The following is a 15,540-nucleotide window of genomic DNA, read 5'->3' on the forward strand; positions in this document are numbered from 1 at the left end:
CGCGTCCCGCCAATGAGCGGCGTCCACATGCCGCGGCGGCGAGAGGGGCCCGGGCGGCCCAGCTCCCATAAGTTACATTAGAGCAGCCGCCGCCGGTGCGCGACCGGAGCGAGCGGGAGGCAGCGGGGAGGCCGGGCGTGGGGGGGTGGGCGAGCCCAAGCCGTGACGGCGACAGCGGCCTGGGCCGGCGAGGGGAGGATCGGGCTGCTGGGGTGGGGTGGGGGGGGGTGATTCTGACCCTTCCCGGCGGAGGGGAGGCGGGCGGCGGAGCAGCTGCGCCTTTTTCAGCCCCCTGCCTCCAGAGGCCGGCGGGGCCAGGCGTGCCGTTATCGCCCTCCGCGGGGGCGGCGCGCAGCCCGGTGAGGCGAACGGAGAGGCCGCTCAGCCACCTGGACGCGGCCCACCCCCGCGCAAGCAGCCGCCGCGCCCCGCCGCCGGCGAGCCCACCGCACGCCCTCCCGCGCCCTGAGGCGACAGCGGCCGGGGGCCCGCGCCTCTCTCCTCCCGCTCAGCGGCTGCCCGCGCGCGGCCGGCGGCGCCTGACGCCCCGCTCATCGCTGCCGGAGAGGCGGCTCGGCTCCCTCGGCGGCCGCCTGGGGTGGGAGGGGGGCGGGGGCTTTTTTTTTTTTTTGACGGCTTCCCCCACACACTTTTTTTTTTAATACATTTTTTTAATTTTAATTTTTTTTCCTCCGCCTCCTGGGGGAAGAGCGAGGCGCTGAGGTGGGCTCGGGGGCTCCTCTCTTGCGGGAGGGGGTCTATGGTGATAGCACGGGGGTGGTGGGGGAGAGAGCGAGGGGCTGAGGAGGGGGCTCGCCGCCGCGCCCGCCGCCGCTGAGGAGGAGGAGAAAGGAGAAGAAGAAGAGGCGAGGCACCATTTGCTGCTCCCTGCCCCAGCCATGGAGAACGCGCACACAAAGACTGTGGAGGAAGTTTTGGCTTATTTCGGCGTTAACGAAAGCACCGGGCTCAGCCTGGAGCAAGTCAAGAAGCTGAAGGAGAAATGGGGCTCCAACGGTAGGTGACCGGGCCCGCCGCCGCCGCGGGGATGCCGGCGCTGCCGCTCGTCGTCTCCCCCCCGCCCTCGTCCCGCTCCCTTTCCCCCCTCTTTTCTCTTTTTCTCTCATCCTTCTCGGGGCCCTGTTTCGAGGCCTGACGTGCGTGTATTTGCAAAGCCGGCATCTCTTACAGGACCCGGAATAGGAGCGAGGGAGAGAAGATGGCTGACTTGAACTCCACCTCGTGGGTTTCTTTCATAGCCCGAGCGCACAGGGCTGCTTTGGGAAGGAGGATGTCACCTCCGTTTCCTTTCACCTTAACGGTGGGAAATCTTCTGCCATTCCGAAACCAAGCGCTGTGGGTTCTTTTTTTTTTTTTTTTTGTGTCCGTCTATGACCTTCATTTTCCCCTGTTTTTCCGTGCCTTTCTTTCTGTGCCTTATTTTACATTCTTCCCTCGAGTCGCGGCACAGAATTCAGCCGATAAGGTGTTTCTTTTTTTTTTTTTTTTTAATCCCTATTGCTTGCCCTTCCTAGTCCCCTTTGAACTCCCATGCCGTTGCGTAAAAAATGAAAAGCTGTGAGAAGATTATACGGTGGGGGGGGTTTCGGCTTTAACATTGCTTTTGTGCCTCTTGAATTACTGAATCTAGTTGCAGGGAGATAAAAGGGAGAGCAGAAATAAGAAAATATCCTTAAAATGGAGGAATGAATTTGTAATATTTTGAACCAAGTTTGGTGGTTTGGCTTTTTTCAGTGAATGCGGTGGAAAACCTTTGTCAGGCGGCTTTCGAAAAAACGTTTTGAGCCTTTGACCCTTTGTGTGCAGCAACAGCAGAAGTCCCACAGCTGGCTGGAGTGATGACTTGGCTGAATTATAACCCTTGGCACATTCTGGCTAACCTGTATGTGTCTTAAAATGCAAAACTGTTGGGCCTATTCAGATGCTCTGATGAAAAGAGCCACCTTAATGGGGCTTTCAGTATGCATGCCCAACGAAGTTGGATTTGACAATTCAGAAACAGTATCTAGTGGATGCCTTCTAATGCTCTAATGTGTTTCTTCAATGATTTCTTTTCTTTGACATGCTTCCTGGAAAAATCTTCCACGGACAGAGTTACCGGCTGAGGAAGGTAAGCATGCTTGTGAAATCTGCCAATTTCTATTAAATAATTAATCTTTTTTTTTTTAATGTGCATACTAAATAGCTCTGTTACATATTGCAGGAAAAACCTTACTCGAGCTTGTGATTGAACAATTTGAAGACTTACTAGTTAGAATTTTGTTGCTGGCAGCTTGCATATCTTTTGTAAGTATGAATTTTTTTTCATTTCGTAGGCTTCTGTGTCAGTGACAGATGTTACAATGTATAGGAACTGTTTTTCTTTCTCAAAAGCTATAAGATGCAAAGTAAACTGCTATCTGTTAAATTAGTTGCCCTGTGAATGGGTTTGTGTATGATAGAAAACAAAATGTCAGGGAATCTTTTATTGCATGAGTCATAAGTACGTAACTACACTAGACAGGCATTTTAAAAAGTGATTCTCATTCAACCCAGTTCGCTTATTTGAGGTGGCATTTCCCAATGCTTTTGTTGGCTTTGAAAGCTAACCTTGAGTAAGTGTTTAACTGGACATTCTTCCTGCCTTTGAGTTAATAGTTATCAAGCTCAATGTATAATCATTGGAAGACATTTTTGGGTGCAGTGCAGACTGTAAATAGCATTTACATGGCGAGTATTCCAGTTGCCTTCCCCTCCTGATAATAGCAAGGTGACAGTTGTTGCTTTTGACAGTGACAAGAATGATGACGGCTGTGATGGCACCATTGCTGACCAAATTTGGTAACTGACCTTTGGAAAGTCTAGTCATTAAATGGACATCTTGCTTTACATACAGGATTAAAAGAACAGGAACACTTCTAACTTAGTTTTTTTAAAGCATGTTTAGGCAGTCTTTACATAATGTGTAACGGGTATGTGTTTGCTAAAAAAACTAGAAAACTGGGCAAAAGCTAAGTACAGAAGGAAGATGAAGGCTGTGTGTCTTGAGGAGCTGAACCACAGAAATAAGTGTGCAGAATATTAAACTGTTTAGGTAGGAGTAAAAGTTTATGTTAGACTTTGCCCTGGAGTTGTAATTAACTACTTAAAAAAAAAAAAAAAAAAGCTACAGCTCTTGGGGGGGAGTGGAAATTGTGGTGACTCTTTAGCTAAGGGCAAGCTAATTAGGATGGGCAGAGGAGAATGTGCTCTGAAGCCACTGTGTTTGATGGGCGAAGGGTTGCCCTGTTGTGGCTGCTGCAGTATATACTGTGTTGCTGATCCTCCACCAAGAGAGGCTTCAGCTATCCCCACACTGATACCTTTCAAAGTACTTTGGATTTTGACATGTATACACCATAATCAGCTGAGCATTGACTGGTGGCATTGGTCTTGACCATGGAGACAGATGTGTTTTACTTGCTCTTCTGTTTCCTGGGAAGGAAATCAGGCTGGCTATAGAAAATTGAGTAACGACATCATTAAAACTTTTTTTTCCTTGTCTCTCCATTTTCCCCTCACAGAGGGTGAGAAGGGGATGTATTTTTGCTCTGAGATGTCAGTTAGTGTTCCTCCCATGTCATGAGATAAATGACAGTGCAGAAGTTTGTTAGCCTTTCATGCCAAGGTACATTACTTGGTTTTAATTATAACAAAGTAAATAAAAAATCAGATTTCACCAAACTTTTAAGCGTTCAATGCTGAATCTGAGTAAGTAGTATGATACCAGAGTAACAGGTCATAGAACATACACTTACACTACCAGGCCTTCCTTGAAAACTTGACTGCATTGAGCTTTTTTCAGTATGCTTGATTTTCCTATCTAATTAAGAGGAGTGTTGGACAGATCTGGGTTCTCTGCTTCTGTGCAACTGGCATGGTATATGACCTTGGGCTACTGCTCTGCTTTCTCTGTCTCCTATTTAAGAGTTACAGATACTCACTATGAATTGATGTTAGTAGTAAAAATTTTCTCTTTTTGATGAAATGTGAAAGAAAAAACCAAGATATGTTACAATTTTGGTACTTCAGAAGCAATTCCCCTTTTTGTGTGTTTCCAGCTTTTTTTTTTTGTTGCTCAGAAGGTGATCATCTGTTGTCAGTTTTTCTTAGGTTTTAACACTTTTTGTTGATTAAAGCATATTAGAGACTTCTGTAGTAGCTGAAAAGAACTGTTGAGTATGTTGATACAAAGACTGTATTGCAAAAATTGAATGTAATTAACTTCACCTAAATTCTGGTATTCTTTACCGTTAATTTAAAAAAAATTTGAAGATTCAGGTATGAGAGAGAGGATCTTGAGGTGAATAGATCATGGTTTTGTGTTACGGAAGCTCTTCTAGCGACTGTGATCATAAATTATATTGGATTCTTACTATCATGACTGGCTGCACAGAAACATCCATCTTTAACACTGAGATTGCATTAGACTTTTGTGCAGAAACATCTCCTCTTACATACAATATAAACCTCTGAGTTCAGAGTGCCTTTTGTGTCCTCGACTCCCACACCCCCTGTCAGTTATGTGTCAGTAAAATAAATCAGACTAACAGCTGAATCTGCGTCGCCCTAGCTGATTGTAGGGGTCATATGCTGCATGTTTGTTGGCTGTAGATACTATGTCCTACATTCCAGGTTGGAACTGCTGTTACAGATGTGCCTAGTTAGTTAAAGCCTTAAGTATGGCTTTTGAAGAAAAGCAACGTAAATAATTTCTGATGGTGTGTAAATGGATCTGCGTATAGGCTTGGACCTTGGCTTGGTGGTCTGTTGAATCTGTGAAGCCTATGCAGAAATACACTCTACAGGTTTATCTCGGCAGTTAAGTGCCCTCATAGCCTGACTTTCTAGGTGAAAGTAAGAGGATGTTTAATTTTCTGTGAACTGTGCCTTCTAATTCTTGCTCCTTAGGTAGCATGTACTCAGATTTACAGTACTTACATTAAAGAACAGCTTTCTTTGCTGTATAAATGGTCTTGACAAGTTGCAAGATGTTGATTGTGCACCTGATGTGGAATAATTCTTTGGTAAAGTATACATTCTTTAAGTAGTGGTGTATGCTTAACCATGCAGTCTTTGCACCACACTAACAGTGAATTTTCTTCTAGGAGGTGCAGCATAGGCTACGAAATCTACCAAAAACTTAAACATTAAGACAGCATCCTAAGAGCATTCACCCTGCCAGTTGTTTCTTTGATTCCTAAACTGACTTAGAACTGAATGTTCTGGGAACGTTTTCTAATAGCAGATATCCATGTTTAGATTAAAACAATATATTGTGATTTAGTCCAGAGATTATTACAGCCTGTAAATTAGCATGAGTATAACCTAATCTGTGTTAAAAGATGAGCAAAGCTACTCTTGGAGGGTAAGATGTGCCAGTAAAAATGATGCAGGCTTTGACCTGAAATCACCCCAAAAGCTGCCTGTTACGGTCAGTAGCAGTGAGTATGTGGCATGAGATAAGGATAGCTGTGGGATGCTACACTGACATGCTTTTAGCTAAACTCCAATTACTCAATAGCACCTGGTGGTACCCCTACCAACTGGTGGGTAGGGTCAATAAAACTGAGAAGTAATTGGGTTCAATTTTACTTGGTAGAAATTAAACTCTGGGTGCTATAACTCTTTTTTTTTTTTCTCCCCTTTATTGCTACGCTAAACACAGGAATATGTTTATTTTCAGAAATGGAGTATAGCATGTGTGATGGGTGCTTACAGTCTGTTAACCCAGTAAAAATCTTAATTTTTTACTTGGGTGTGGTCAAGATCTGTTGATTTGGGGTGGGTTTTTTTCCTTCCTCTTTCCTTGGGTAGCAAATAAAAATCCCTACTGGATAATGGAACTAAAGAAAAGGCTCCCACGCTTAGTATTTCTTGGTGTTCAGTATAACGGACATGGAACAAGTACCAGAACTACTAAAATAGTTGGCATCTGCTTAATTTTAAGGTAGTTTGTATTGAAAAGAGAGATCAGTAGAAAACAATTTTCTGAGTAGTAGTTAGTACTCTCCCCAAAATGTACTGAATCTTAATTCACAGTATGCTGTGAGAAGAAAGCTCTCTTAAACGCAGTCCATAGTTCTACATGACCCACCTTAATTAGCCCAGGGTTTCTTTTTGTTAGGATGAGATCTTACTATCCCAGCTTGCTTCTAAGTTTCCATTGTCAAAATGGAAAACAAACAAAAATCCTTGTTAGGTTGCTGACAACAAACTGTTTGCTTTTCCTCTGTTAGTGGTAAGTGGGTGCAGCCTGCTGGGCAACAGAATTCTATCTTGAAACTTCCATTCTTTAATTCTTATTTTGTTACTTAATGATAGCCATCGGAGGGAACTTGCCTCCATAACTTACCTGACAATGCAGAGATATTTAACTTGCAGAAATGCGAAAAGTTCTGAGGTCACTTCTGTTCTTCTAGCTGTTTTTCATCAGTAGTCACCTCATTGCTGCCTGACTTCTGCATTGTACCTCTGCCCCCTTTTTTACAAATAACCATGAAAACTTAAGTGCTATTTGCCTGTCATTGTGTATTTTTTTGGCTTACTGTCCTGTAGGTCCAGCCCATTAGGCTTTGATTAAAACAAGCTTCTGCAAGCCATAGCTCTAGCAGCCCTGAAGCAAATGTACTGAAGGGAAGCTGTCTTTTATGCTGCTTACGTTGGCTGTTGATACGGACTTCTGTGTCTTGCTATTAATTTCCCTTGTATTGTCAGACTTGCATTTCTCTTGAGCAATTATCTTGCTCTTTCTTGCTCCTGCCCCGCCCCCCCCTCCCCCCCTTAAGCTGCTTAAATACATGGTAACTTTATTGACCATACTGCCTGAACAAGTACATTGGAGATCAATGACCTGGAAATTAAGCTGTACTACATCTGAGTCTTAAAAGTGATTAGGCCTGAAATACGGTGGAGCCCTTCAGAGTAGCAGTCAAATAAAAGATCTCTAACTGTAAAACTCTCCAGGGTCTTAAAAGTGTGCTAGTGGAAACTTTTTGACAAGGACTCAATGGCCAGGACAAGAATTGTCTAGTCTCTACCAGGTTTCAACATATGATCTGTTGTTACTAAAAATGCCTAGTTAAATACTTGTATTCCCTGTTTCAGTCTTTGGTTTTTACTGTGGCTTTGTTTTTACTTCAGGCTACCGTCAAATAATAAACCTGATGTGTTACAGCAATACATGTTATATATCACAAGTATCCCAAATGGAGTGTTAATATAGCTGTAGTCTGCTATAACAAAACCAAAACCTAAATGCATTCCGTTACTTATATGTCTACATTTACTAAAACACTCTAGAACTAGAGCTTAGATTGTTCCACTGTTAGTGATTGTATGGAAATTTTGGGGAGGGAAATCTGTGTTGTTGGCTTCCAGGATTAACTAGATACTTCATTTTAATTTGGTCACGTATTGATAATTTTGCCAAAAAACCCACAACAGTTAAAATCAAAAACATCAGGTCTGTACTGTCAGGTTCATCTGCTCTTTCTGAAATAATGGCTTATTGAAAGAAAAGATCTGTTGAAAACTTAATTTTGGTTCTCCTTGACATACTTGGATCTTGCTGTCCTTGTAGCTACTTTCCTTACCTGGTAAAGTTGCAGGCTTTCTCAGTGTTATTTCACAACACGTGTGGTATTCAATCTGAAGAGATAATGGTTTAGCATTGTGTAAAGCAGATGTTTTATTCCAGTTAACCTTGTAGGTGCCTGTTCTGTTAAGAACATCACAAAATGATTTATTTTACTTGCTTTGTTGGAAGCAAAATGGGCTCTGTGAAATTTTAATAAAGAAAGGGAGGGAAGAAGCAGATCCTAAGCATCTTTTCTTATGGCAGCATGTGACCTTGTATATGCTAAGAAAACTGGAGATGTACCGTTAGCTCCACAGGAGGCAACAGTGCTGGTGCAGAGTAACAGCTGTCTGTGATATTAAGGGGTATGGGTGAAGACTACAGTTCAAACTGGATGACTGCTGTAGCAGGTCAAATGGCAGCAGTTGTTACTGGGGATTGGAGATTTGGGGGGGGGGGGAGGAGGGAGGAGGGAAGAAATACTGAGACGCAGAAAGCATAAGAGATCCTAACTAAATCTCTTCTCCAGAGGGATTACGCAGACCCTCAAAATGTTTTGTTGCCAGCTGGAATGTTTCAGTCTTGCTAATTGTAACCTGGATCTTCTAAGTTTATCCTTTTGTAATAAAATTTTGTTGTTGCATTGGATTTGCTTGACAGTCTGTTTTCTGCTTGAGGCTTTCATGCTGCTGCTCCTTCCTTTTAACGTCCTGGAGTGTTTCACAATTGAGCAATAGCTCTGAGCAGCATGTTGGCGGAATTATGGCGCTTGCTTTAGTAACGGTTTGCTCACTGCAGTCTTCTTGTGATTCAGAGTGCTGTTGCCTGACTACCAGCCTTAATTATCTCAACACATTGTTCCTATTTACTGTCACTTTCCAGGCTTCCTGTTGCTCAACATGTTCACGAAAAAGCTCTTCCTCTCTGGTCATGTTAGCTTGACTTTTCTTTAGTAATTACAGAACTCTGCAGAGGCCTGACACGTACCCATTCAAGTGAATGGCAGAAGCCTAGAACTAGAGTGTAATTCTAAAGCAAATGAATTAAAAGAAAATATCTGTGGAGCCTTTTCATGCAAGTCCTCAAGCTGATTTACATTTTAAAATTCAGATTTGAGTTTTGTCAGTTACTTCGCTCAGATTTCAACTTCAGATGTAACTATACAATCCACTTACATGCTTCGACACTACTTGTATTTAAAGGAGTAGATGCTTCTTTTCCATATGTACTCACTTGTAAACTTGTAAAACCGTTTTCATTTGTGTCAAAGATACTGGTAAAGAACAATTAACTTGATTAAAATTCATATCCTGGCAAAGTTTAATGTACTAACTAGTCTGCATCCTGTTGTATACAGTAATAAATTTTTTTTAGAAAAACTTCTCACTGCTGTAGCTGTTATCACAACTTCTGCTTTCATTTGTGAAGCAAAAGTAGCAGTATGTTTCCCAAATAAATAGCTTGGTCCTTTAAAAGAGGCAGCCTTGGAAAATAACTTTTTACTACTTTAGTATTGATTCTTTTTCCTTTCCATTGTATATTGCCAGCTCATTCATGAACTGCAAAACTGCAGCTTGAAAGATTGCAAGATTTCCAAAACTGCTTAAGTCTAGGTAGTTGAACCTCAAGCTGAAACTTCCTGGGTGTAAAGTTTGCACAGTGTCTGTGGAAATCAGTTAGTAATTTTAATCATTGTGTTTCTCATACAGGTCCTGGCCTGGTTTGAAGAAGGTGAAGAAACAATCACAGCATTTGTAGAGCCTTTTGTAATCTTACTTATATTAGTAGCCAATGCAATTGTGGGAGTGTGGCAGGTATGCAGATATTTTTACAACATCAATTCTTTTTGTTTAAGAGGAAGGACTGTACAGTGTAGTGTCAGCTGCTTCATACCGTGCAAGTAATGTGGTGTTAACTTTAGATTCCTGAGAGTCGACATACCATAAAATTTCTACACAGAAAGTTTGGACTTAAAGGTAACATGTAAGCTTTGGAAGTACAGCCAAAAAGGCAAAGTTCCTGTCAGTTTGTTTGGCCACACACTGAACACATGAACTAGGCAGTCCAGAATGAAGGCCTGAATTTGGGAAATATTTCTGGGCTTTGCAAGATTTAATTTAATGAATTGGATGGGATTGTAAAAAAAAAAAAAAAAAAAAAAAAACAAAAAAAAAAAAAAAAAACAAAAAACCAAGGTGTGCGTGTGTATCAATTAAGGAACAAGGGATGGAACATTTGTAGTCCAGTTTCTTGTCTGCTTCCTTTTGAGACAAATACTATGTTTTAGTACATTTATTAATAGAATTAATACAGTATTAATTCTTCCTATTTAATTACTGTAGTAGCTACAAAGTACAAGACTGCATGTCTGTCAAATGGCAGAAGTTTCTTTTGAAAACTTCTAAATACCATGAAAGTTTTCCTATGTTATTAGCTGTGAGATGAGTTAGATGACTTTTTATAAATCCTATTGGCCGTAATATCCATAACATAATCTAACACTTCTGGAGATACTGGACCAAAATTGTTCATATATCTTCAGTTTACTAATTTGGTCACTATAGACAGGGCATGCTTTATTAGGTTAATTTATCTACAGAAAAAAATTCTAAAAATCCTAAAATACTTTCGAAGTTCCTTGTAAGGCTGGTTTTGTTCTGTTTTTTCTAAAGGGATGATGTTAATATGACATAATTACTTTTAGCACATTAGGTTTCATGCGTGGGGAAAAAAAAAAAGGCAACCCTCTCCAAAACAACAAGAAAAATTAAGAGGAGGAGCCCTGTTAACCAGTTAAAACATGTTTGAGAGGAACCTACACACTGGAAGCCACCAGAAGTGGCATTGAGTGGCACTGCTGCACATTTGTGTGCTTTGCTTTGTGCTAGCCCAAGTAAGCTGGCTGAATTCAGACTAACCCTTGAAATGCTCAGTTTTAGCAGTACCCAGCTTGCTGTGCAACTGCTAGAGCTGGTATGGAGAGGAATTAAGTGTCAGTTGAGGGATGACAGCATTGCCCCATTAAGTGTCATTTTTCTATTCAAATCTTTGTAAAGCAATTGTTAAAGATTAATTCTTGCACTTGAAATAGAGCTACATTTCTGCATGTAGTGATTTTAAGGACAAAATGCAAGGTAAAGCTATCTGTATAGTTTGGGGATTTTCCTGTGTGGTTGCATACCCTGTTGTAGGAAATAACCAATTTTTTTCAGACATGATAGTGTGCAAAGAAAATACATATCTCTCTCTGGCTACATGCAGTGAACTTAATTGTGAAACAAAATTGCTGTACAGATTAAATGACTCATTCCCTTGTTTTAATGGGTATGGAAAATAGTCACAATACATAGTCTCCACCCATAAATGTATCTGTTTCTACAGGTACTAGATGAGATCACCTGAGTCATTGCCTTAGCTCTGCCCTCCTCAACCTTTCCTCTCACATGCACTTTTCCCACAGTGCCATTTGCTAGTACTCTGGTGGTTGGCAAGGTAATCTTAACTACCCTAACTTCAAGTGAACTGATCGTTGAGTCCAGCCGTTCACCTTGCGCTGCCCAGTCCACTGCTAAATCACGTCCCTAGGCGCCCCATCTGTATATCTCTTAAATACCTCCAGTGATGGTGACTCAGCCACTTCTGTGGGCAGCCTGTTCCAGTGCCTGACAAACCTTTCGGTGAAGAAATTTTTCCTAATCCCCAATCTAAACCTCCCCTGGCACAACTTGAGGCTGTTTCCTCTTGTCCTGTCACTTCTTACTTGGGAGAAGACACCATCCCCTGCCTGCAACCTCTTTCAGGTAGTTCTACAGTGTAAAAGGTCTCCCCGAGCCTCCTTTCTCCAGACTGAGCAACCCCAGTTTCCTCAGCCATTCCTCCTAAGACCTGTTCTCTAGACGCTTTGCCAGCGTGTCTCTGGACATTCTCCAGCACCTCAGCATCGTTCTTGTGGTGAGGGGCCCAAAACTGAACAAGTACTTGAGGGCAGCCTCACCAGTGTGTACAGGGGGATGATCGCTTCCCTAGTCCTGCTGGCCACGCTACTTCTGATATAGGCCCAGATGCTTTTGGCCTTCCTGGCCACCTGGGCCATGATGTTTCATTCTTTCTTATTTGTCCTTTTTGAAGGAAAAGTTCTGTTTAACAAACCTTCCCTTTGTGGGTTTTCCTGTTGTACCTTTAAGGTTTTGCCTAATTTTAACTTGTAGTTAATCTGTAGAAAAGCAACATCGTTATTATGCTGGGGAGCAAAATTAATTTACCTGGTGGGATATGAGGCTAGTATTAATTATAGCTCTTACAGGTCTGTGCTGGTATCTCTGCACTGCCTGGTACGGAGCTGTGCCATGTTAATGTCTGTCCTTCAAGGAAATTTTGGTAATGCTGGTTTTCAGCTGCGTTTTAAAGAAAGTACCTAGTACCTCAACCTTCAGATTTCTGAAGATTAGGTTTCTGCTTTGATACATGCGGGAGGAAGTTTTTATTACATAGAAAGGCTGGTATATATTTGAAGCGCAGACATTCTAAAAAGTATGCACACACTTAACATTATCTGTAATCATCAGGACTACATGATGTTTGTACTTGTCAATAGGCTGGAAAATAAGTTAACTTTTCTCTAGGTCTTGGAGAAGTGCTGATCAGCTGTTGGTTTCTTATGTTGTCCTTTATCTAGGAGGCATCACGATGTTGATACTGATCTCTGGTAGTGCTTAGCCAAGAGAATTGCGCTTGAGATAGAAAAGCTAGTTAGTGGAAATGTAAAGGTTGTCGTATGGGGGGATTCATGTAAATTTGTAAACTGTTATCAGACTTTGGGGAAGTTTCTAGTCTGTATGCTTTAATTTCACTGTAGTTGTGACTTGATTTACTGGAAGAAAAGTTGATAATACGTTGTTTGAGCTTTGTCTTGACTTGACCTTTGATTTCTATCAGTGAGTGAAATTTAGTAGTGCTAGTCCACTCCAGTTGGAGTCTAAGCTGCTCCAGCTGGTGAGGTACAGCTGAGACAAGACTATATCCATGAGTTTAATTCTGCATTAGTGCTTTTTTAATGTGAAAAAACATCCATGTGTTAAATAGAACTCTTTGTGTGGCCTCCTTGTAACAAGAAACAGTGGAAATGCTGCAGGGTTTGAATAAACAACTTTTAGGTTCTAAATGCCCACTAATACCCGGATAATGTTGTAATGATTTCCAGTCAGCAGCCTCATAAGGGGAAGGTTCATCTAACTTTCTGCATTAATAAATGGAGCTGAGCTGAGTCAGTGATACTCATATGATAATGCATTTGAAAAAATGGATCTGACATACGTATTTTTCCTTGAGGGTTTTAAAATTACACACTTTTGGTGTCTTTTAGGAAAGAAATGCTGAAAATGCTATTGAAGCTCTTAAAGAATATGAACCAGAAATGGGCAAAGTGTATCGACAAGACCGAAAAAGTGTACAGAGGATTAAAGCAAGAGACATTGTCCCAGGTGATATTGTAGAAGTGGCAGGTAAGACTCATTTATGTCATGCATACCTGTATTAGCATATTATTGTAAAATTGTTGTGGGGGCCTTGTCTTAATGATTTGAGGCCCTGGGGGCAGTTTCCAGAGATGCCTGAGTATACGCTTCACTTACAAACAATCTTGCTTCTGTTCATCTGTAATTACCTTAAATGTGCATTTGCACTGAGGGGATTGTTTTTCAAATTGCCACTTACTTTAATTGGTAGGTCTAAAAGCAAAGCGTCTTAATTGGAGTAGAGGTTTTAACACTTGTCACTACTCTAAAATTTTATTTTCTAAAGTCTGGTTTCAAAGTGTCCTAACTTGTCTGTTTTCTATTGCAAAATACTCTTTTTTTTTTTTTTTTTTTTTTTTTCCTAGCTTTGAAATGTGTTCAGTTTTCTTAGGTTCTGGAATGCAGATTATATTATTATTATTTTTTATTCCAGCTCTGTTCTTTTATCTAAGGAAAGATAATTTCATCTGAAGACTTTTTCCAGCTTTTTTTATTTGTGGTAGCAGTGTCTTTCAGCTTCTCTTTACAAATGTCCGCTCGGCTAGTATGACTGGCATATGACATCATTGTTTTCTCAAGTTTCATAATTCTTTATTGTTTTTTTGCCTGTTGCTGTATAGGAGACCACAAATAGAGATAACTATACTAAGTAGAGCTTCCTGTTTCTCTGGTGTAATCATTTAAGTACCAGACTTAAAAGACTGAAATTTTACATCAAGCTTTCTAATAACTTAGATTTGCCCTAAAAGATGTACCTTTATTTGGAAGGAGTGCAAAAATAGAAGTATTCTATACTTACAGCTAGAACTCCTTCATCTTGGTGACTGTGCCATACCAATAACTCTTTCTCTCAACTGGATTTGTCAGTGACTTTAATGTTTCCTATTCCTTCCCAGATAGAACTAGGTGGTTCTTGTTAAGTGTCAGGAGTGATTGCGTACTCGTATTTTGTAGGTCATTATCAACTGTTAACTGAGTGATTGGCCCTTTGGGAACAATTAAGGGTGTACATCAAACTTTCTTTGCTCTGGTGTCACTTTGCTTTTAGAGGTGGTAGCTGTCTCAAGAGGAGATAAATATATACCCTTAAACTTGACTATCCTTCTATTTTAATTAGCAGGCAGAGAGAGTATGCACTCAAAATGAAGTTGGTGTTGGCCGTCTGCCCAGCTTTCATTCCATAACAAACTTTAACATTCATTGAGCCCTGTCTCATGCCTCCGTTTTGTGCATAGGATGATTCTGCTACAGCAGCCCTGGCTAGGGTTAATTCGAGTGTGAATCTCATGAAGGCTGAAGCTAGTTTCCTCTTAGCATCTGTTGGTGAAGACCAAGTACAACTACAAAGTGCTGATAGGTGAAGTAAAGGGTGAATTACGATACCTTGTCACTTACTCTGCTGTTTTGACTCACTATTGCTCCACTGTACAGTCAAATCTGTGAGCTCTGCAATGAGATTCTGTTTCAGCAGCTGACATTTTCTGTGTCTTTTTGAGGCAAACAACTGTATAATGTTACAGACTGTGCAGTAAATGTCTAGTCCAAATCTTTATCCTGTTTTTAAATGTCAGTAATAGAATGGTAGTTTTGCAAGTAGTGGGTTGTGGGTTTTGGCACTTTAAAGCAGTATTGGTAGAACTGATGACTGTATTTTGTACTGGTCTGGGGTTTTTCACTAAGGAAAAATGCTGGATTTTGCTGCTCTGCCAGGTGTCTATAGTACATCATTTTCTGCTTATTTCTTTGCTATTTTGGAAGAGGCAGAGATTGCATTTTCATCTTACAGAAAAAGACAAAGCTAAATTTGTACGTAAACCAGTTGGGGTATGTGTGAGCTTTTACTTAGCTGTATATTGTCAGCGTCAATAAAATCAGTTATTGGTGCCATGTCTTTTAAAGGCCAATGCTTGAAGGAGAGAAATGAATTGGAAATAAACTGCTGATTAGCATACATGGAACACTAGGTTGTCTTTAACAAACATAGTATCCTATTTTTCATAGGGTGACTATTGCACTATTTAAAATCTGCTTGTAGAACAGTGTGTGATAGTCCAACATGTGTAGAACCGATTTTTTTTTTTTTTTTTTTTTTTAAAGAGTAAACTTTAAAACTTGTATGCTTCTGTAGAGAAAAATTATCCAACCTTATGACTGTCCTTTAAGATACATGGTCTGGCTTGGTGACTGACTGTAGAAGCTCATACAGATTAAAATACTCACTTAAACTGGTGGGTCAAACAGTCCCAAGCTAGTCTTAAGCCAAGCATTCATCATTTTTCTTACGTTGGTAAGTAAAATCAGCTGCAGTTTCAAGAGAAGGTGATTAAGACATGTGGATGTTTAATACAGCCATAAGTGCTTCTGTGTAATACAAACCAAAACAACAAATTCGAACTTGTAGCTAGACAA

General features: G+C 40.9%; 1 protein-coding gene across 2 annotated transcripts in view; it reads left to right on the plus strand.

Annotated features, from left to right (window-relative positions):
* The first annotated feature begins 229 nt into the window (after positions 1–229).
* The window catches only part of ATP2A2 (ATPase sarcoplasmic/endoplasmic reticulum Ca2+ transporting 2), a 48,724-nt gene continuing 33,413 nt past the window's right edge, over positions 230–15,540 (plus strand). For both annotated transcript variants that reach the window (XR_003554556.2, XM_005237629.4), the window contains exons 1-5: positions 230–1,017; positions 2,114–2,131; positions 2,225–2,307; positions 9,328–9,432; positions 12,981–13,119. Coding sequence is in view for 1 of the 2 variants with exons in the window: in XM_005237629.4 (XP_005237686.1) it covers positions 900–1,017; positions 2,114–2,131; positions 2,225–2,307; positions 9,328–9,432; positions 12,981–13,119 (463 nt within the window). In the remaining variant the exon portion in view is untranslated. The remainder of the gene's footprint in view (positions 1,018–2,113; positions 2,132–2,224; positions 2,308–9,327; positions 9,433–12,980; positions 13,120–15,540) is intronic.

The sequence above is a fragment of the Falco peregrinus genome, chromosome 2, assembly GCF_023634155.1.
Source record: "Falco peregrinus isolate bFalPer1 chromosome 2, bFalPer1.pri, whole genome shotgun sequence".
NCBI lineage: Eukaryota > Metazoa > Chordata > Aves > Falconiformes > Falconidae > Falco > Falco peregrinus.